The sequence below is a fragment of the Lacerta agilis genome, chromosome 9 (assembly GCF_009819535.1).
Source record: "Lacerta agilis isolate rLacAgi1 chromosome 9, rLacAgi1.pri, whole genome shotgun sequence".
In the NCBI taxonomy this organism is placed as follows: domain Eukaryota; kingdom Metazoa; phylum Chordata; class Lepidosauria; order Squamata; family Lacertidae; genus Lacerta; species Lacerta agilis.
In genome coordinates this window covers 24,512,731-24,536,122 of record NC_046320.1, presented here as the reverse complement: position 1 = coordinate 24,536,122, position 23,392 = coordinate 24,512,731, and the positions used below count along the sequence as shown (strand labels likewise).

Below are 23,392 nucleotides of genomic sequence, written 5' to 3'. Positions count from 1 at the left end.
TCAGCAGTCTTGCACTTGACTTCTCTAACACAAGCTTAAACTTACTTTATCACAGAGTTTTCTTCCAAAAATGTATGAGGTTGAAGTTATTTTGCCCTATGCAGATGCAACAACTGCTAATTTGAGACATCTTCCTCTATTTCCCTCCCCTTTAAAAACTTGAGATATTTGCCACCACTGCTTCTACCACCTCAAGTCACATTTCTTCAACATTATATTCCTGAATGTGTCTTCCCACTTCCCCTGGATACGAAGGTAACAAACACCTGGGAAGTAAATGCTGCTGCAGAACATGTCTTTTTTAAAAAAAAGCCATTTAATTGCACTTGTACAGAGAAACAGAGGAACGTTTTAAAAATACAGTCCTTTATGGTTCTCTCACTGTAGGTTACTCATAGTATTATACATGTACTCAATTTGCAAAGGATCTTAATATAGCATGTCAGATTTATAACTCATTGGATTACACTGGCAGCCATAGTGATAATGTTTTGGGAAATAATCCCATAGATACCAACATGGGCTACAAGAATGATCATCCTTCTCCCAACTTCTCCATCCTGTCTCCTTCCCTGTTTTAAAAAGCAGAATGCTGGATTCAGTCAGTCATTTGTATTGCTGCTGTAAGCGGATAGTGTCTTATGTGTGCATGCAGGTATTTGTGTCTCTCCGGACAGCTAAGCCTTGGGATAAACAGTGACAGCTTCATATCCCTCTGGGGGCCTCATACGAGCTCGTGCATGAGCTTCACAGTATAATTGCCCCTCCACAAAGAAGTAGCCTTTCTGCTTTAGGTTGAGGTTGCAGTCAGAGCACACGAAACATTCAGGATGCCTGTACTTATCACGTGCCTTCACCACTGTGCCACTGTAGATCAAAGAAAAGGGGATAAGAATAAAAGAAGTTATAGTTCAATTATGGATATACAAAATCGGGTTTCTTAAAAATAAAATATACCTAGATGCCTGCAAGCCAAAATTTGACTGATGAAAACCACTAAGTAAATTTCAGGTACCCTCACCTCTGCAGCTCATGATCATATGCTGTTACAGCCAGTCTGTACAGCATCTGCTAGGCACCCTGCTAAGGTTGAATTTCATTGGGAGCTAAGAAGAGCATGTAAAATCAAGAAGCTTCGCCAACATTTCTTTTAGAGCAACACAGGCTATGCAGAGTTTATTTATAGCATTGTCCCCAAACTTATGTAACCTTTTAAAAATATATGCTGCACCAACAAAATAAAAAATGCATAAAAATGTGTAATTAAAAATAGCTCTATAAAGAGGTATGAATGCTTTGAATTTTGTTTAACTTCATGAAAGAGAAATCACAGATTCCCACCCACCACTAGATTGATGTGAACTTTTCCAAAGACCTATGCCATGAATCAATTAGAAGTAAAATAAAATATCTTACACAATTCCATTTCCACACTTGTCACACAAGGGCACCTTTGGCACACTTCCCCCAGCAGCAGGTACCTTCGTTACTGGTGCTTTCACACTCCTTATAGCAGGGGCCTGACCATCTGGAGAAAAAGAAAAAGATGACACTTTTGTTTACAGGACAGGACAGAGCTCAAGGCTTCTTCTAAGTTTCTTGGGTTAAATGCAATTTAGACAGAGGAAATGGAGTAGGAGAAAAGTTATTAAAAATACTCCCTTAATGTCACATTCTCATCTGCAAAGTTACTAGATGAGATTGCTAATTAGTATTAAAACAAAACAAGGGGTTGCCTAACAAAACACATGGAGTTTGATTATTATTTTAACTATCCAAATTCTCTTGCATAATGTTGGTGATTTCCTCAATTTTTAAGCTGTTTTTAAAAAAGTTCACTCATTACATGCAGGTGCCATATCTATAGCCTCTCTCCCTTAGGCACATTCTGATAAACACTAGGGGGCAATCCTCATTCAACACAATTGGATTTACTTCTGAGTCATGGTACTGCTCGGTAAATTAATGGATTCCATTTAATTAAGCAATAGATATATGCTGCTCATTTTTATTGTGAACACATGGTCTGCATATGTTTAACCCTCTTGGTTAACATTTGATATTGGTATCACTGTGCATGTTCCAGTTAAGCCTTACTTTATTTAGTGCCTTTCTTCCATTATGGAACACAAGGTTCCATGTGTGCCTACTTTACAGTTCTATATTTGAATGGCTATCAGGGGATAGCCCACTCTTTGAAGGAATATTTTATTTGAAGGGCTCTCCAATCCAAGTCTCCCATCTCTGTAAGAAGAGAGAACAGCAACCTTGAAGTTTCCTGTCAACAGGCTGAGTAGGCACCCAGGTCACCTGGTCACAGTATTCCCCACAACAATGAGAAGTATCTTATGTCTAGCTAAATTATTGTAATTCTTTCTTAATTCACATCCGTATATATTAATCATGGCATGCAAAATTTTATGCAAGCTTGTACCCTGAGTTACCTCCCATTAAGTAATTAACAAGCCCCAAACCTGCTTAGTTTCAGCAAAGTGGCTGCATTCAGAGGTGCTGTCTTGCTTGCAAGATTGGGGGTTGTCACACATCATGTTTGAGTGATGTCATGTGCCTGGCACACGATGCATGTGCAATGTTGCACCAGCAGGAGGAGGCCGAGTGCAGCACAGTGCCTGGCTCCTCCTGAGCATAGGAGAGGTAGTTGCATTGTGTGGCTTCCTTTCTCACGCTCAGGAGAAGGCAGCCACTGAACTGTGTCGTGCTCAGCCTCCTCTGCCCTCTCAATATCGAGGGAGCCTGCCCCCCTGCCAGCATATATTGAGGGGTCTGAAGAAACCTCTGCCCCAGGAGGTGGCATGCCTGGCTGCATCATAGACATGTATTGCAATGTAAGTGAAGAGAGATGCTGTACAAAAATGGCAACTAACCAGATTCATCAGAGACCATGTCTTGGAGAATCTTAAAGGAACCGGACTGACGTGGCTTACTCGGTCCTTGCTGATCATCATGTAGCAGCCTATACACATCAGACTGGGGCACTGCAGCTGGTACTGGGTCACTGAAAAATCAATGAGCTGTATGAGATAGTTAACCAGTAAATGTTCACTATAATTGCATTGTTTAAAACAAAAGTGGAAGGTACAGAACTGGACAAAGTCAGATCATGTTCCATTCTAGCAATGTGCAAAGGAAAATCTACACAGAGAACAAATATAAAGCTCAGAAAATGAAGTTTAGATGTTTGGTTTCCTATACTGTACTTCCTTTAGGAAAGGAGGAATAACCATTTCCTCAGGTGGATATTCCCTGTGCTGCTTCATAGGTTACAACAGGAATGGGGAAACTGTGGTCTTCAGTGGACAGTTCACATCATTTCTGTCCATTGGTCATGCTGATGGGAGATGGAATTCAGCACTATCTGTAGGGCGACAGGTTCCCTATTGCTGGCCTACAGCATCTAACTGGGAGCTAATAAAGCCATTGTCTAGGGATGTAGAATCTGTGACCCTTGTCACAATATTGCTGTGTTTCCACTCTCATCAGCCCCAGCCAACAAGCCCAATAGTCAGGGATCATTGAACTGGAGTCCAACAATATCTGTAGTGCCACACGTTCCCCATTCCTGATCTTGATCATCTCAAAAGTTGTTCCTTTATAGATGTTTGTTTTCCCCCATCTTTCTACAGTGCCTGCTCCAAGTAGCTTTTGAAACAAAATATAAAAAAGGAATAATTGCTGTTAAAATGTCCATGTGAAAACAAAAATAAAATCACCAACAATCAAGAGGAATAGCAGTAAAAGCTCATAAAATGATTTAATAAAAGAGAAGAGTGTTCTTGGTGTTTAACAGTGCAATCCTACATATATCTACTTGGATATATGTGTTAAAAAGGGCTATGTGCATATCTAAATATATATTTACTTACTGAATTTATATCTCAACCTTCCTTCCCAAGTAGCCCGGAGCAGCAAATGCAATTTTCATTATTTTTTACCAGTTTCCAAAGGAAATTAAAGCTTAAGCACTTTAGATTTAAGTCTTGATTTTTAATCATCATCTTATAGGCAACTGGAGCATCCCACAAGAAGGGTGAAAGCTTCCATTAGTTACTAGACACAAAATACCCCTAGGGAATAATATGGCATTTCCAAGTTCATACTTGGTGAAAATGAACCTCATCAACAAAAACAACTCAAAGCTTTTTTTTTTTTACTGGAATGGTTCCCAGAAGCATGCTTGCCATTACTTGTAATATGATAAATAAATATTTAGTCCAGGAGTACAGTATGGGTAAAGTCAGTTCACTTAATGAACACCCCAGGGAATCGCTGTCCAGAAAATATAGCTACTTTGTGAGTGATAACAAAATTCTAAAAGTTTAGAGATGCCCAATTTCCAGCAGATTAGCAGGACAATTGCTATATACTTTATTGTAAATGCAATTTATATATAGGGTAATCTATCTGCATGTCTCATTTCCTGTTGACATCAATTATGGGACTCTTACTTGTGACTGTTTACAAGCTGAGTGCATATAGACTGAGTCTCAAGTTGTCCTCACAAAGTAGGAGCTAGACACATAAGGTGAGCTACATACCCATATCAAAGTAACATTTACACAAATTGTATAAAGCTATATAAAAACTTAACCAAACTTAAAACTCTTCATTTCCCTAGGAAGTCACAATATTTTCTTTCAAGCATTTGTCTCTAATTTAAACACAAGTTAGAATGCATAAAATTTTCACAAACCTAAAAACATTTATATGAAACCTAACCAAACTTCATTTTTAATCTCCCTGGCATGACACAGTGGTTCTCCTAATAATTCTCAATTTAGGCTACATTTTGTCCATCTGTATATCTTCCATAGAACATTTTCACCAAGGTGGCAGTCTTTATCCCACTGAAATTGATGACTAAATAGACATTGACTTAAGTTTTCAGAATTTCACATTGACTTCCAAATTGGCATGGTTTAGATATATTTAAAAGCATGAATGACTAATGAAGCAACAATAATGGCAGCACTATTCATGCCTTAGAAATAAGCTAACCATACATTGTGGCTTGGATTACCTTATCGGGGTAGCTTCCCCCAGTGCTGTAGAAACCTGCCCCTGCAGTGTTTCCATAATATTGTCATCTGAATACATTTGCATAGGTGTGTTAAACTGAGCATGTACAATCTTGACACCAGGCAGTTCCATTTCTAAAGGAATGTTGGGGGCCATCTTAGCTGCAGCTTTCAATTCGGTAGGACAGATAGTGCTAACAGTGCTAACTGAAGAGGGTGTGCTACGTCCGCTGCCGCCGTCAAAACCGGAAGGAGTACTGCAAACACTGTGCCAAAAACCAGTACACAAAAATACGTGATGCAAACCAGAAAGGAAAAGAAGATGAATAACAGGGAGCAGAAGTAATCTCCAGAGTGACGAAAGCACCCAAAAGAACAAATGCAAGAAAAAACACATTTTATGAAACACAACTTTTGTGTATTTTTCTACTGAGTATAATCTGCCATAATTTTAAAGAGAGCACAACTATTATGCAAAACTTCTAAGTTTTATAGTTCATCAAATGTTTGTTTGTTTCATACTACCTCCTTCAGCACATAATTACGTCAAGGATGGCACAGGTTAATGGCCAGATTCGAACAGTAAATCAGAATCAGAAGAAAATTTGGAAGTTAAAACTTCTCTTGCCAGTCGTATGTATAAAATAACAACTTCGTGAGATAATAACTGATATTTCCACTACTGTGCCAATGCATAACTATGATGCTTGCACAGCATTGCAACAGCACTAGTGGAATCTGTTTCCTAAGACACATTGAGGTAATGGCACCACAAGTCATCCCAAGCACCAGTATGCTAATATAGCAGGTCTGAATCTGTTAATTATTTAGTCTTTGATGCACACAGAAATAATCAGATGTGTCAGATTTTCTTCTTGCATTTGTTTTGGATTACAAAAGCATGCATTCTTTGTCAATTTTAATTTAGAGTCCTCAGTTTTAAATATTAAATGGTCCAAGACACAAACTACATAGACTAGGACTGTATTAGCAGTTGACCACATATTTTTTTCTTGGTTCAAAATTGCTGTGTGACACAAATCTCACTGTGGTAGGAAAAGCTGTGCCTTCTTTGCCCATTTAAAAGCCATTGGAACATTACCAATAGAATCAACAAATGAGAAGCTGAGGAAAAACACAAAAGGTAATGCCTAGTACCTGTAGTATGAACAGGAAAGACTCAAGTTGCTCCTAATGTATTTATTATTTCTTGTTATTATTTAATAAATTTCTATGCACAAATTCAGGTATAAGTGGGATGGACTACTTGAGTCTAATTCGAATGGGATGGGGAGTGGATTACTAGCTAAATAATGCTCAGTTGTGTACAAGCCCTATAATAGTTATACTGTATGGCATGATCTGCCTCCTAAGCATGGTTTACTAAAACAGATAGATGGAAACCCCTTTGATCACCTACAGTTAATTTAAAATGGGAGCTTAGGGGTAACTTTGGATATTGCAGAGGCAATTGGCAAGAAATAAATGGGGAACTTGTACATTTCTCCCATGGTGAGATGCCCATGGGGTGCCCATAGCAGGGAATGAGAGGTGTGTAAGTCCCCTTTTTAGTTGTTAGACGGGAACTGTGGGGAGTGAACAGACAGTTCAGCTGCACATCCTCTATTGCCAACATTGCCATTTCTTAATATATTTGAAACTACTCTAAGGATGTGGACTTATTTAGCAGAAATATAACAAAAATAATAAAGATTTAATTCTGCATAAACATGCTGTAGGACTAATATGTAAATACTACAGCAGCATAATCCTACTAAACACGTTACGTCAGAAAGAAATTATACTCTGCATGTGTGCAAATGACTGCAGCCTTACAGCACAATCCTATGCCTCTTTCAAAAGTAAGCCCCACAAATTTCAGTGTGTTTTACTGCCTCCAAGACTGTAAGGGTGTAAAATTATTTGGGACTTATTTGGGACTTAATGTCCCAAATTTGGTGAACATTCACAGTGCCAATTTTTTGGAACATTGAAACCAGATTTCTGCCTCACCACTTTTGGTGACCGATGGCAATCACATGTAGATTATTTGCTGCATCTACTGATACCTCTTGAGTTTTCAGACATTCACAATATTCATTATTTGTCATCTTTCACTGAATTTCAGGTGTTTACTGTCACAAATATTATAAAGAGGGAAATATCACCCACAGCTAAATGGCAGCTTTGTCTACATCATGGAACCTTTTTCATTGAACTAACTTCCCTCAGGGATGCCATGTGGAATTTAAGTAGGACCATGTTGTCAACTGCCTTAAGAAAAGTGCATTCCTTACCATCAAAGGCAAGACAAAGAATTCCAGAAGATCTGCACATGTGCCAAAGCAAGTAAGAAACTTTACAGTTGCCAGATCACTCAAGCTAAATATCCATACAAGGGGATAGCCATACAGCCACACACCGTTACTCAGAAATAAAACTAGGATCCATTTTTGGAAAGCATGAGCAAAGCTTGTCAATAATGATGCTGTTAACTCCAGAAGCTGAAGTGTACTGTTAACAGCCAGGTATTGTTCGAAGCAATAGGGCACTGCCCACAAGTGCTGCAGAAGGAGTGCATTTAGCAAAATATTCCAGACACCTACCAGCTGATATTTTATGTTGCTATGTAAACTCAAAAATTATGCTCAGCATGGAACTATATACTCTGCAACACAACTCAATTTATTCTTGCAACACAACTCAGGAGTTTGGCGAGGGAGGCCTTAGCTATTGCCTGTTGGCACTGGTCCTAGGGCATACAGGGCACTGCCCCAACAACCTCAATCAGATCTCAGCCAGTCTCCCTTTGCCTGCCTGCCTTGATAATTTTTATTAGTTTTCAATTACAACCCAATAATAGCCGCATTATAACAATACCAATTTATACTACAATTACCAATACCAATCGTTCAAATACCGAATTATATAATTTAGATCAGGTGCCCCCCGTGTGCTAGAATTGATGATTTGATTATTTTCTTTATTTCTGCATTCCAAAATCTTATTAATTTCAATTACATTTTGGTCCCTTATACAGCAACTGCAATATTAATAACTTCTATTTATGTTTACACATTAAATGTTTTATAAAACTGCAAGTGAGGAACTCTGCCTGCTTTCTTGCCTACAAAAAGTCAGAAGGTGGTTCCACCTGTCATCATATCTTGCTCCACCTGATGTTGGTCTCCTGGCCTTCTGCCCTACCACTCCAATTGTGCACCAGCCCTGCCCCACGATTAGTGCTTCAGCACTAGGAGTGGTGATGTGCATGCCAGCCTCTGTGGTGGCACCCTGGCTTTGAAACTCCCCATCCCTTGAAATTCAACTGGCACTTACTCTAAAAAGCTCAAAACATAGTTTTTTTTATCTAGACTTAGGGGAATGGTTACTGACATTTAGTAATTGTTATTTTGTTTTTATTGTGTTTTTAATTGTATTATATATGGATGTGAACTGTAATTTACTGAATTTAACTGCTACATACCCCTAAGATTTTCAGATGAAAGGCGATGTGCAAAACAATCTAACCAAATAAACAAAATCGTATCATTTGTCTATGAAATAGAAAATGAGAGTGTTAATGTGTAATTTGTTAATGACACATTAACTGCAAAATGGTCAGCTCTCTGCAGGACATAAACATATGTAGCTCTCCATTTTCAACCCTCAAGTCACATCCTCCATTGAATAATTGTATAAGAATGATAATTAAGCATTCCATAAAGGACAGAAAACTCCCTATCAAACTCTATCCCTGCTCTATTTCATCAGAGTGCCATCTTGTTCTTATCCACTGGCGTCCTTGGATGTACACTGGGTAGCCTTAGCCTATGGAGGCTCCATATGAGGTCCTTTCCTCCTTTCTCATTATCCCTTCTAGTCCAACATCATAGTGGTGTTGTAGTTTGTTTGTATGTACATCTACTACATATTTTAAAGCCCTGTAGGTAATGTTACGTGTGATATTTCAGTTTTGATCTCTGTAATGCACCATACAATTCTCTGATGTAGGTTCACTTGAAATTAACCTGATTGCAGGCACATTACTGCTTGGCAGATTGTTGTGGCTTTGATCAATAATTGCACAAAAAGTGTGCCCTTTCACTACTATTCTCCATGACAAAAGAAAGAGGCGTATCTGCTCTTTTGGAAATGGGATTTGATTTCAGATTTATAGGCGCTGCAAAGCAAGCGTTTATTCATTAGAAGGCTTTATGACATACTGAAATAGCATTGTTACTGTTTTCATTAAAAAACAAAACACCATGCACCCAGTTACAGATTACACAGAGAAGTTATAACCTGCTCGGGCCTGAGACTATGAAAGGTTTGGGCCGAATGTTATGCTTGTGTTCAAAGTAGCTTAAGTCCTGGAGAAGAAGAAGAAGAAGAAGAAGAAGAAAAGGAAATACAGGGTTGTTGTCGTTGTCGTTGTTTTTTTTTTTTTTTAACTTAAGCAAGCATATTTGTTTCCAGAAAAGATTAGTTAACATACATGTCGTAAATTATTGAGTTGTAAGTTATATAGTAGTAGCATTAATACATCTGATGTTATTGTGAGAAAAAGAGAACAATAGGAACAATCAAGCCAAAGTTAACTTTTTAGGCTGCAAGCCTAAACTCACGCACTTGGGAGTATGTCCCATTGAACACAGTGGGACTTACAAATGTGTACACATAGGATGAGTTTGCACACCATTTTTATATATATTGCCGATTGCAATCAATAAGACTTGCAGCCTGATCCTATCCATGTTTACTCAGAAGTAAGTCAAACCAATGGGGCTTGCTCCTGTGTGCATGCACATAGGATGTGCCTTCAGTATTTAGCTTTGGCTGGAATGTGCTTAATAATAATAATAATAATAATAATAATAATAATAATAATAATAATGTCTCGTGTAGCCAACCCTCTGAAAGAGAATGTGTATAATATTGGTCTTGCTTATTTGAAGATTCATTTTAGAGGTAAATATTTTGAAGAACATTTTGTATATTTTGAGCATTGGGAAAGAAATAAAAAAGGATAGCAAGAGCTGGACTTGAGACCATGAAGCCAGTTAAACAGATGTTGCAGCAAAAGACCGTCTTAGAGCATCTTACTTACTTTGCTGGTGAATTGGGGATAAGGCCCCGCAGCTGTCCATGAAGAGCATCATGTATATTGCCAGATGAATATAGCCCAATGGGAGAGTTATAGGCAGAGCTCACCACCTGTCTTTTGTTATCGAGGTTTGCTGCTGCAACAAAAGGCTGGGCCCTTCTGTTGTGAGCTGTACCAATGGGCTTGAATTCCTGTGTATAACAGGCAGACAAAATACACAAAGCTACAATGCACATTAAAGCCAATAACAAGCACAACTGGCAATGCTGCTACTTACGGTATTAATAAAACGCATCTTGCTGCAAACCACTAAGCAAGCATCCTGTGTTTCACTATAGAAAATATATGGAGGAGTATAGGGAGGATATACTGTATACTTATAGACAATAACATGTCATTGCTAATTTCTGTAGAAGAAACTAAGATTGGCTGTGTAGCTAAATATGGCTATAATTAAATATTACATAAGAGGTGCAGTCAAAACTAGCAGCCACTGTGCCCACTGTCTTCCTCAGTAACTTCTATTACTCCCAATATGAGTCAACTCACATTGTCATTGAACTGCAAGTTTATTTGTCCCTGCAAATGGCAAAACTGCATGCAAAACTGCATTACACATGCAGACATGGGATTGGCAAAACTCTGCATTACACATGTAATGACATACTGTAGTTTGGATTGCTAGACGTTATCAGGGATTGGGGAGGGGGTTCTCTGTCTCAGATTAAATAACAGAAGCCTGCAATCCTATGCACATTTAATTTGGGAGTAGGTCCCATTTAATCAGTAGGATTTATGTCAGAGTAAACATGTTTCAGATTAAACTGTGAAAGGACACTTTCAGTCAGTCTTGGACATGGATAGCTTGCCCTGGCCACAAGGCATTGGTAACTTTAAGATTTCAGTTATTGCAATGCTCTTTCTGTGGAGTCAACATTGGGCCCAGTCTGGAAGCTCCAGCTGGTGCAAAATGCTGCAGCTGGATTGTTAGTAGGGCCAAACTACCACCAGCACACAACTCTAGTGCTTAAAAGCTTGCACTGGCTATCCATATATTACTGGTCCAGGTTCAAGGTTCTTGTATTAATTACTGCAGGATAATTATGGCTGTCAAATCAAAAATTCATGTTTTTCTAGCTAGGCACATAATAGGGGCTGAAGCTCATAGAGTTTTTCTTCGGTTCTTACTAGAGAAGACTGAGATCACTTCCCTTTTGACAGGAAGAGGTATAACTTAGTATGCTCCTCCCTTCCTGGGCACACCTTTTTTTTTCTTAAAAAACCCTGTAACCTTCAGCTCAGACTCCATCTCTAAGCTAGACTTTAGTGTCTCTTAGTAACTTAAATAGCATTTTAAGCCTGCCTACATCTTGCTGCTGTAACTGCTGTTCTTGAAGATGTAGACCGAGTGAGTAAATGTTATTTTCACTTTTCCCAGGAAACCTATTGTGTGGTTATTATTTGAGGGGGAGGAAAAGGTCAGGAAAAGGCCAGGAAAATCCATCCTGCCTTAAAGCACCCTGGTTTATTAATGCTAAAAGGCTAAAACTAGCTTATACAAGGTCCCTTTTAAGTGGCAAAGAAATGGCACTCTGCTGAACTCAACAATGTGAGGAAGGATAAAATCTAATAAATATATCCCCTCCTAACCTATAATCAAATCTCAACAATTACAAGGCAACAACTAGGGGTCCGGTGTTTTAAGGACCACCGATTCCTTATATCCCTGCCTAATTGCTGAGGTATTTGGGGGAGTCACTGTTAGTGATCCCCCATAGCTCACATGCACAGTTCGTAACTATGTATTCAGTATTGTGGTTCCAATTCTGCGGAATATGCTCCTGGCTGGGATCAAACAGTCCGCCTCTCTGTTTAACTTCTGGTACTTCTTATTTTAGCAGGCATTTTAATGGTAAGATTTTCTGATTTTATGTTTTAACCAGATTTGTGCTTACTGATTTTTTTGTAACCTTATTGTACACCACTTTGAGGCTACTGTTGAAACAATCCTAATAATATTTTGCAGGAGGGATTCAAGCACATTCCATGAAATTTAGGTTTGTGCAATTAGTGTGGATCAAAGTACTCTAGCACAACAAAGCCATTAAAAAAATAATTGATTTTTTTTCAGTTTGGAGAGTGATAGGTAAATAGCGTGGAATAAGCAAATGATTCACAGGAAGATGTTTAAACACCCTGTAAGCAAATCAAGATGAATGCTCTGTGTTGTATATCCTCCCACAAATACACCAGAACAAATGCTCCATAAAGACCAGATATAATCTAACTTCTGCATAAGCTTTGTGCAAGCAAGTCAAGATTAATGCTAAATAAATAAGCTGTCTGGCGGAGCCCCCAGCAATTTTTGAAATGAAAAGTCTAAATAGCCATTTAAATTTTTTTAAAATTGCATCTATTATCCACATGTATTACTGTCTAGGCATATTTGCTTGAAAAGTCTCACAGCCATAAATCAGCTCAACCTTCCATTAAAAAGACATGGACACGTAATAGGTCTGTATGTATGTGCTAGATCAGTGTTTTAAAAATAGACAAGACTAAACTGAAAAAGACCCAGCATATAAGCAAACAACATAGTGTGGAGTTCTAAAAAGAATGCTTCCAATATCACTGAAGTCAAAGGACAAAAGTGTCATTGAAACAAAAAGCCTAGATCTACAGCCTAGTTAAGTGAGGCTATTCACTTGCTTGAGTCATTTTGGTTGTTTTAGTAAACTAATCTTTAAATAGTGTGGGCACACCTGGTATTGAAATATCTTGTAAACTCGGCCACATGTTTCAGCTGTGCACATTCTGCAGCTAGAAGCAAATGCAGCAAACCCATAGCATGCCATATTTAGCACATCAGCATATTAACAATAAAATCTGCAGTTGTATTTCTTTATTCAAACACCCACCCTTTGTCCATATGGCTGAGAAAATATGCTTAAAAATATGTGGGAAATGCTTGTTAATATCTCAAAAGCCAGACAGGTTGAGCAAGATTTCCACTTGTTTGGTATATCAACCTAATGGGATGGTTGAAAAATGCAAAGGTTTATACTATCAATGGGGCTTACTTCCAAGTAAATGTGCTTGTGGGATCAAGGTGCATTTCCAAGAATGCAAGTAAATCCTATATAGTCAGAAACCATGTTATACGTAAATTAACTTTGATAAATATATCATCAACTAGTTTTTAACCGGGATTAGTTTACAGATTGAAATGCAGAAAGAATACATATTGAAACATCATATTTGTAATATCTTATGTAATGCTGCAATGAGTTTGAGTTAATTTTAGTCTCTAGAAATATCACCATATGCACGAAGTGTAAATGGCAAAGCAAGCAACAGATAAAATAACAGTCCAGCTTTTGCGTTTATCGTATGCAATAAACCTCTAAAATTTGTCTGATTTGTCTGATAAATTCACTGAGAACTCAAGACCAAATTTAAATAGTAATCACTGCACATAATTTATAAGTCCCAACAAAGCTGTTAGGGGAAAAAATCACACAGATAGCTCTAAATGGTGGACATCTTTTGAATTTTTACAAGCATCAGAAGAGTATTTTCAAACAAACCAGTTGGCCTATTTATCAAGATTGCATTGTATAGGTTAAAATGTGTGGTTTGAAAAGACCATTTTCAGCATTGTAAAATGAATTCAGTAGTTTTAATTTTGACATATTATTTTGTTACTGAGATTTCAAACTGCAGAATTTCTATTATGCGTGCCTTAGTTGCCAAATATTATTACTATTCAAGCTCACTGTGTGGTGTGCCCCTAACAGATATCACAAGTTACTTCAGATCAGTTAATCTAGAATAATGACTACCCAAATGGGCAATCCGTTTAATGTCACACACTAACTAACCATAAGCATGCATTGGTTAGAAAGTTACATCATCTATGATACATCCAGGATGGCTGTAAATCAACCAGGCTGAGTAGAGGGTTTCTGCCTGACCAAGGAAGATAAGACTCCCTCAGAATTCTGAGACCTAAAAATTTCAATTTGGGGACACATCCACATTATACATTTAAAGTACTACTATACCACTAACAGTCACGGCTTCTCCCAAATAATCCTGGGAATTGTAGCTTGTTAAGGCTGCTGAGAATTGTTAGGAGACCCCTGTACTCCTCACAGAGCTACAATTCCCATTGTGGTTTAACAATAAGTCCCTCTTCCCAGGAAACCCTGGGAATTGTAGCCCTGTGAGGGGAGGGGGTCACTGAACAAATCTCAGCTCCCATAAGAAACTACAATTCATAGGATTCTCTGGGAGAAGCCATGGCTGTTCAAGTGATATATTAGTGCTTTAAATGTATGGTGTGGATGTGGCCTGGGTTAAGATAGTAGACTTATTTGGGTTAGGTGTGATACTCAGGTGAGTGAGGATAGGTAAATTTAACCAGGGGTCCTTGGGGCCTTTCCCTAGAAGCTGTTTTCAGTGTTAGGACTCGGCTCTGGAACATGTGAGGTATTAAGAATGTAATGGCTCAATATCATGTCCAGAACAGATGTAAGAATCTTACAGCTTCCAATGGTTTTTCATAAAAAAGGTTAGGGATGGATTGCTTTATGATATCTTACGTTTAACAGGAGGTTAACTAGACGTTGGGAAACATAATAAAGATGTAAGTAAGTTACTGCAAGATACAATGGGAATGCTGCTGATTTAAAGCAATTTGCTACCTGTGGTTCAGCTTCCAAGTTTACTTTGAATGGACTACCATCTTCTGTTATTTGCGGAGACCACATTCTTGTTTCTGCCCTGTAGTGTGAAAAATGAAGAATCCTTAATATAGCACATCTGTATTCAATGTGTTATGCAATCCTAAAGTCCCCAAAGCTTTTATCTCCCTTTTATCACAACATGAAAACTTCTCTTTTAAATAACTGTTTATTTGTATATTAAATCTTACATGAAAAGTAGAGAATACTGCACTGGTAACTAAAGAAAAATAGGACAGTGGCCCTTTAGGTTTTGTCGAGTAGGGAAAATTTCAGATAATGCTTGTAAGCTTACTTGTGGCAAAAGAAAGAAGAGGAATTGTGAAAGTCTAAGGATGCTTCCAGATGGGGGCTTAATATTGCAAATGGGTCATTGGCAACAAGTTATGCCAACTTAACAGCTCTCAAATCACCCACTGAAGGGGTGGCCTGGGAGACAGCCTGATCTGATTCCATTGTGTACCTCCCCTTCAAGGCGAAACTGAGTACTATTTTGTTTTGAATCTGTAAGGAGCAGTGCTGTTTATCAGTGGGACTATTTAATAGAAAATAGCCTGAGAAGCTGCATAAGATATATTGCACCAAGGGAAACAGGACAAGGAATTGTCGTGGCAATCTTGCCACATATCATGCCAAGAACAACTAAATCTAGGATATTGGGCCCAGAAATCGATTGGATCCATGGCTATGAATGTTTGTAATCAACAGATTATGGCAAACTTTAATTTAGATTGGAAACATTGAATCCATTACAGTGGTACCTCGCAAGACGAATGCCTCGCGTAACGAAAAACACACTAGACGAAAGGGTTTTGCGGTTTTTTAGGTGACTCGCAAGACGAATTTTTCTGTGGTCGTGCTTCGCAAGACGAAAACGTTTTGCGATCCCCTCCCCCGCACAATGCATTCCTATGGGAAACTGCACTTTGCAAGACAAAATTTTCACAATACGAAATGACTCACGGAACGAATTAATTTCGTCTTGCGAGGCACCACTGTATTGCACTCCAAGCATATGGTGAAATCTTACCTCTCAATTTTCAGACAGAGCTGGTGTGACGCTGCTTTAATTCTCTCTTGTGCATCATTGTGAGTCATGTTCTCTGTGCCGTAGCCATCGATAGCTATAATGATGTCACCAGGGCACAAATTGGCTTGTGAAGCTTTGCTTCCTGGAGTGATCTGAAAGAAACACAAGATGTTTCTTTTAAATGATAAGTAGACCTGTTTCCACCTAAGAAGTTGTATTGATTTCAGTGCAACTTATTTTGACACAAATAAGGGAGGTGGTAAAACTTCACTTAATTTCAAGTATGAGCTGTAGTTGATCTGTGACTCATTGTGACAGGCATATAAGCATATAAGCATTAGCTTCTATTTTTTATTTATTATTTTGGTGCTAGCTGATAGTTTAGCATTTATTTATTTATTTATTTCACAGAATTTATACACTGTTGGTTGTAGAAAAAACAAAGCTGTTTACAAAAAAACCCTCAATAAAATTATACAGCAATAGTTTAAAACATGCGAAGAGTTAAAATACTAAAACAAACTTATGTTCAGAAGAGTTTTGGCGCTGCCAGTAAAGACAGACAACTGTCATCTACATTATGTTGCATGACATGGAATGTGCAGCAAGGGACCATGAGTCAACAAGTCTATTTGCAATGGTGATACAGATTTCTCAGTGTTTTATACGAGTTATAATGCCACTGTTTAGCAATATGGGACTAGTTTTGCCATGAACTACTGCTTCCTATTGGTTTCTATACCTCTCCCTGTGAAAGAGAAATGTTAAACTGCACAAGCCTTCTCTAGAAGGCTGAAGAATTCCAGAAATATTTCTCTTTTCAAAAAATACCAGACATGCACTTGAAGTATGTCTGATACAGAGTTTAGCAAGTGATATATTGGCTTGAGCAAATGCCAAGGGTTTTGGAAGTTCCAGACCTGATCTCCTCCTCAGCACATTCCAGTGTTGCACAGTGGTTAGAGTGTCAGGCTAGAACCTGGGAGTCCAAGGTTTAAATCTTCACTTAGCCATGGAGTCCACTGGGTGACTTTGAGCCAATCACTATTTCTCAGTCTTACCTATCACACAGGGCTGTTGTGAGGATAAAATGGAGGAGAAGCATGTACACCACCTTGGACTCATTGGATGAAAGGTGGGATTCTAATTGTAGCAAGAAATAAAGATTTCAGACAACTGAAATGGTTTCTAAACTCTTGTGCCATTGTCACCAAGTGACCAAAAAGAGAATACAGTCTCACTTTAGCGGCTTAGTCATGCTGGCCACATGATCCGGAGGCTGTACGCCGGCTCCCTCAGCCAGTAACGTGAGATAAGTGCCGCAACTCCAGAGTCGGACATGACTGGACCTAATGGTCAGGGGTCCCTTTACCTTTACTTATGTGAAAAGCTAGTGTGACTGAAAAAGCTTCTGATATGCTAAAAAAAAATTATGCATAGCCATGTTGGATTTCTACCTGTCATGCCATTAGTAAACGCTCACCAACCCTACTTGGGAATAAAAGCTGTCTGCCTTACTAATGTGTGGTTCTTACTGATGTGTGTGTCCTGGTTCTCAAAAGAGAGAGAGCTATTGCTTGGAAGCCTCTATGCTTGATAAAGCTTTTTTGTGAAACATGGCAATATTGTAATCTACTTGTCAATTGCCTAATCTGTAAATCCAGTTTCTCACAGTTATTAGATAAGGAAATATTTTGCTTCTTGCATTGATGTGCTTAACTGTCTCTTAGCATGCTTTGATTAATCCACAACTTGCTCTTTTTGCCTTAGTTGCATTTATTTTGGTGGCCTTCAAGCAGTGCAGTATGTTGACGATTGGGCTGCAGTTCAACCCACTTCTATACTTAGCTTGTCTGGATTATCTGCCCTGAGGTTTTACATTTGCTTGAAACCTTCCAGAGGGTTGTCTTACTGTATTTGGTTTGGGTAACCACAGATAGCTTTTTGATTATGACATCACTTCTCTAGATAAACAGGTGGTAGTACCCCTTCTGTTTCTCCCTTGTGAAGTCTTTACCCGATTGACTAGGCTACTCTGTTTTGCTATGGTCTGTTTAAAACTCTATGCTAATAGAAAATCAATTCCAAAAAGATTTATTGCTTAATTTGAAAGCAATTTTTGAATGATAATGCTGTCTTGTCATAAATTGATGGGAAATTGACATAGGTAACGAAAGATTTTTTAAAAATATGTACATCTTCATCTTGAAAAACATAGATCTGTCCTGTATCATTTTCCTAAGCTTTCAGTACAATTCTCTTAAAATGATAGCCTGAGCCACTAGGAAATAAGTCCCTCATCCATAAATATCTTAACTTAGAAAAGTCCAATAAGTTGTCATTAAAAACTCCCAATAGTGAAAAGTTAAAACTGTACAATGTATGGTAGACACTATTGCCTTGATGCAATTATTTTTTGAAGGTGTGGTTCCCTTTAATGTGTACAACATGGGGAACCTGCAGCCCTCCAAATGTTGTTGAACTATAATTTCAGCCAGCCCCACCATGTAGTCAAAGACCTGGAATGACAGGAACTGTAGTCCAGCATCTTCTGAAGGGCTACAGGTTTCTTGCCCATGGTATACACGGATCCCACTCAATCTTCAGGTGTTCCAACACTCACTTCAAATAAGGGTTCAGTTCTCGATGTGCAAAGAGATGCTCACACAGAGCTTGTTCCTTCCATTGAAGTGTATAGGGAAAGTCTGATTATCCAGGAGCTCAACTTCATTTATTCAGAGTGCATGCAGACATTCAACTTGAGATAAATGTATTCTTAAAACTGTAACTGTGGCTGTGTTCACACTTCGATTTACTGTGCACTTACTGTGTTTCCACTGTTCAGTTTTAAATTTGTGTTCACACAATGTTATAACAAATGCATATGTATCCTGTACTTTGTTATAAAATGCTACAGTTTGGTGTTTTGTTTCTCAAACCAGCTTCACACTGAGCTGTTCCTTATTCATATCTAGCCTGAGATTCTCTAGAGGAGTCCCACTATTTTAAAATGCAAGATGTAAACTGTTTAGAGATTATGGATGATTAAGCTGTATATAAATCCTGAGTCATAAACAAACAAACAAAATAATTTGACTCCCATGTATATTTCCTATGGTTTGCACATGGATAGTTCAAGATACCCTCAAGCCAATTAGCTTTAAAATGGTTAACCTAAGCTGCTTTAGGGCCATTGATTTTAGAACTTGCTCTGATAAATCCATGTCTTTTGGATCAAGGAGTCAATGTTTTTTTGAACTGATTTAAAGCATTTTTAGCCTATTTCAGGATTGGGCCTGCACTTTAGAGATCCATTTCTAAATAACGAACTGTTACATATAAATGAGAAAAAGAATCAAAGTAGTTGACGTATGTTAACATCAAACAGATGTACCAGTAAAACTCAAGGCATCTGTCTTCACATTTGTCTTTTTTATATAAACACGCCTTGCAATGCAGAGCAGTAGGCCTTGAAACACATTTAATGAGTTCAGCAGCTCCCAAAGCTACTTGTCTCACAGTGACTCAGAAAATACCAAACAATTTACTTCTCAGTAATTAGGTATAAATGCAGCTCCTCTTTTGTTAATAGAACTTTAAACTTGACAGAGCTTATTGTAAACAAATGCAGGCTAGAAGCCTAGCGTTACTAAAATACTTTTCTTGAGAGATAATGGAAAGTCTTTCCCTCTTATAATGCCATAAAAGGCAATAGGAGTCCAAAAACACCACAGTATCTTCTATTGTTTTTAAGCTTGGACATTGTTTCCCTTTCTCCAGTGTGTCCATGTCAGATGCCATAAGCATGCACCACATCAGCTTAAATGTGCTTTGTGCATTTTATGAAGGTTAAACACTTCAGAGTGCATGGAGTTCTGGTGAAACAAACTACTCTTTGTTTACGATACTAGCTGGCTGTGTTGGTTTTTCTTTAAGTGCCTAAATTTAGTACCGTAACTCTAACAAGAGTTCTCATTTGAAATACTGTTAAGTCAGCAATAATTCTTCAACTCCTTACACTGGCATTTTTTGTGTAGTTGTACTTTTTCAAACAGACAACAAATTTGAGAGGATAATACTTTTAGATATTCTCATTCTGCAAGGAATGCTAGCTGTATCTGTAGCATTCAGTGAAACTGAAGTTGTTTTTAAGATTGCAATATTGAACGTACATATGGAATTTTTAACACTTAAAGGGCACAACCTGCTCTGTAAGGATACAATCCAGTGCACAATTATTTGTGAGTAATCACCACTGAATGCAATGGGAATTTATTATGAGTAAGCCAACAATGGGCTGTACTGTTAATCATTTTTCAAAGATCTGTTAATGTCAGTTAAGGATGTGCCTATCATTTCAATTGACCTCAGTGAGATTTAAACTACTTTGTTTTAGCAGGAGCATTTTTATTTTTGTTATTTATTTCAAATATTTGTCCTACCTTTCAGTCCGCAGATGTCTTCAAGGTTGTGGCCAATTAATTCTACTTGTGCATGCAGTAAAATGAAATAAATGAGACAGGTGCTGAAATCACAGTTCTTGCATAAGACATTGGCACTGACTTTATTTGATCAGCATTATAAAGTAATGGAAAATACAGAAATGTGAATTCCAAAATTAGGTCTCACGGTTTTTGTCCACAATGGCAACATTCCACATCCTTGTGCATGCTGCCTCAGGATAAAGATATGGAGTGGCTGTGCATGTTTGGGCAAAAATGTATATCAATCTGGATAGCTCAGCAATGATTTACTGTATGCTTCTGTAGAGGACATTGTGTACAGATGTTCTGGCCTTGAAATAGTTTGTTGCTAATGAATCAATCCTAAAATTATATCACTTCTTTGCTGATTTTTGAGGTCAGCAAAGTAACCTCAACTGATTCAGTGTGCAGACTCTCTGAGTTAGCATTGTAATATAAATGTTAAATTGCTCCTAGATAAACTCAATAAAATTACTTAACTAATTTGCTTTAGGGAAGTATACCCTACTTGTCAACAAGTTCCCAGTTACATTCTGAAAAATGTCAGAAGATAGCACTCAGAAATGTCTACATCTGATCTTGCGGTTGTCTCCTTATTAGGCACAACTAATTACATCAATTCCCCACTCTCCCTGTGAACTCTCATTATGCTGGTTTTGTGTGAACTTACCCTAAATGTGAAAATGAATATGTATAGCTCCTTTCCTCAAGAAGGTATCCTGCAAATTCCTTTTGCACAACTTAGTTAAACTAGTTAACTGACACCCAACTGTGTTGTTGTATGGAGATGCACACCTGGAGTGGCTTGAGGAGGTGATGAAATGGAAAAGCAGTGGGCTAGAAAAGAATTATGCCCCCTTGCTTCTCTACCTCAAATTTCCGACTCCTTGAGTTTCTTTTCAATAGAATTAGCAGCACAAGGGTTTCCGCCGAAGATTTTGCATGATGTTCCGTTCTTTATATATGCCATCTTTGTGCTTGAACAGGGAAGACAACATCCTTTCTAATTTTCAAGTTATCATATGCACATTAGAGTTCCAGTTAGGTGAAGTGAAGTTCATCCACCCACTTCACTTCACCTAACTGGAACTCTAATGTGCATACGATAACTTGAAAATTAGAAAGGATGTTGTCTTCCCTGTTCAAGCACAAAGATGGCATATATAAACTGAAAGCAAAACAGCACAACCAAAATTAAGGAGGTGGTTTCTATAAACTTGAGGGAGCCCTGGGTAGATCGAAGTATGCAAGTTTGTAAATTAAAAGAAAACCCCCAAAATGGTCCAAGAACAACCCGTGAGTTTCCAAGACATATAGAATATGATAATAGTTGAGCCTATATGGAGAAAGCAAGAACAGACTCATCTTATTTCATCAGAGATGGGAGTTCTAGGTTCACATTAATGCTATGGTTAGGAACTCCTGTATTTCCTGCTACATTTTGCTTTTTTTTGAGGAGGAAACTCAAGTATGCAAAAATTTGAATTTATCCATTGCTTTCTATAGGTTCCTCTATAGGTTGAATTTATCCATTGCTTTCTATAGGTTCCACAGGGGAGGTGGAAGGAAGGCTCTGAAAGCAGTGGAGGGGTGAATAATCAAGATGTTACAGGAGGAAGCAAAGGAAAAGAAGACACATTCTCCAGTTCCCTACTCTCCAAACCCTGCCTCCCCTTTATATAGAAACAAAATGCTCAAGTTGGGGGCTGGCAGCCAGACCCAAGCTTGAGCTCTCTAGCAGCATATATGGGGAGGGGGCAGGGGTGGAAAAGGTGTCCTCCCCCCTTCTCCTAAGCAGTGCTATAAGTGCCCTGTTCCAGGTTGTCTGAAGCCTTAAATAGGAGTTAAGCGGTGGGGGTGGGGGCGTTGCACTGCAACATTGTGTTGCAAATTTGGCTGTATTCCAAATCCCACTGGATTCAATGGGGTCACAGGTAAGCGGATTACAGGACTGCAGTCCAGTGAATCCTATGTCCACTTACCTGAGAGTGATTCCATTGAATACTACTTCAGAGTGAGGGGTGCATGGGAAGAAATAGCAGTGTCAAGTCTACTTACTCTTCTTGACAAGCATCTTAAAAGAAACCCTTTAGCCATTGATTGCACAGTGCTAAATTTACAACCGCCTGTGTTGTGTTCTTTAAAAATACACAGCATTCAGCAAAGCATGTCTTGTCTGAGGGTGAGCCAGACACCATCACCTCCTGCAGACTCCACACTTCCACAACTTCAATGATGCCATTGTAAGAAAAAGAAAAGAAACGAAAAGGGAAAAGGACATACCCTGGATATGATTAATGGCTGCTTAAAATCTATCCCTCCTGTCAGCCTGAAGCCCCAAGGCGCTGGTCCTGGGAGGACAACGTTCTGTGGCATTTTCCAGCAATTTTCTGAGGGTATCTTTAATGGGTCCCTTTTCTTCCTCCTCCTCCCTAGATCTCTGTAAGAAAGGGCTTCTGTCAGCTTAGCAGTGGCTCCCTGGTCTGAGCAGTAGAGCCTCTCTCCAGCACGCCTCTCAGAAGTTTTCGCTTTCCAGCTGCTGTATATCACCCCTTTATCTCTGCTCCTCAGTGACGTCAGCAGTCCTAGGCCGCCTCCACTCAGAGGGGGGAGCAGTACCAACTTTGGTAAACTAAAACCTGGACACTGCTCTGTGGACTTTACAACTCCCAAGCAGTTTATTAGCTGTTTCCCAGGAGTCTCCCAAGCCTGCACTCAGTGGAGCTTCGGGTTACAGCCTCCTGTTGGCCTCTTAAAACTGGCTGGCTTCCTTTTTGATGATGTGGTGATTGAATTGTGCATCTCTTGACCACCAAATCTGTGCTCTCTAACTCTCTGGCTGTCCTGCCAGTCAATTAATACGCACCTCAGAATAAATAAATAGATAGTCTTCCTTAGTTTGCTGCTGCCTCTGTTCCCCCTCCACTCTTCTCCCTTGGTTCCTATCTGCTGAATTTTGGTTAAGTTATTCAGGAAAAGTTCCTGTTCTC

The 23,392-nt window shown here is 38.7% G+C and overlaps 1 protein-coding gene across 4 annotated transcripts; it reads right to left on the bottom strand.

Annotated features, from left to right (window-relative positions):
• Window positions 1–304: 304 nt before the first annotated feature.
• PDLIM3 (PDZ and LIM domain 3) lies at window positions 305–23,084 on the bottom strand. Of its 4 annotated transcripts, none has more exons than XM_033159818.1 (8): window positions 22,686–23,084; window positions 15,919–16,070; window positions 14,850–14,928; window positions 10,147–10,334; window positions 5,039–5,302; window positions 2,886–3,016; window positions 1,417–1,528; window positions 305–867 (listed from the first exon to the last, which is right to left on the bottom strand). In XM_033159818.1, exons 1-8 carry the CDS (start codon window positions 22,776–22,778, stop codon window positions 678–680), a joined length of 1,209 nt encoding a protein of 402 aa, XP_033015709.1. In that variant the 5' UTR covers window positions 22,779–23,084; the 3' UTR covers window positions 305–677. The 4 variants fall into 4 exon arrangements, with proteins under 4 accessions (XP_033015709.1, XP_033015710.1, XP_033015711.1 ...); XM_033159819.1 differs by lacking the exon at window positions 10,147–10,334 and adding an exon at window positions 9,342–9,409 and having other exon boundaries at window positions 22,686–23,077; XM_033159820.1 differs by lacking the exon at window positions 5,039–5,302 and having other exon boundaries at window positions 22,686–23,082.
• Between the last annotated feature and the right edge of the window lie 308 nt (window positions 23,085–23,392).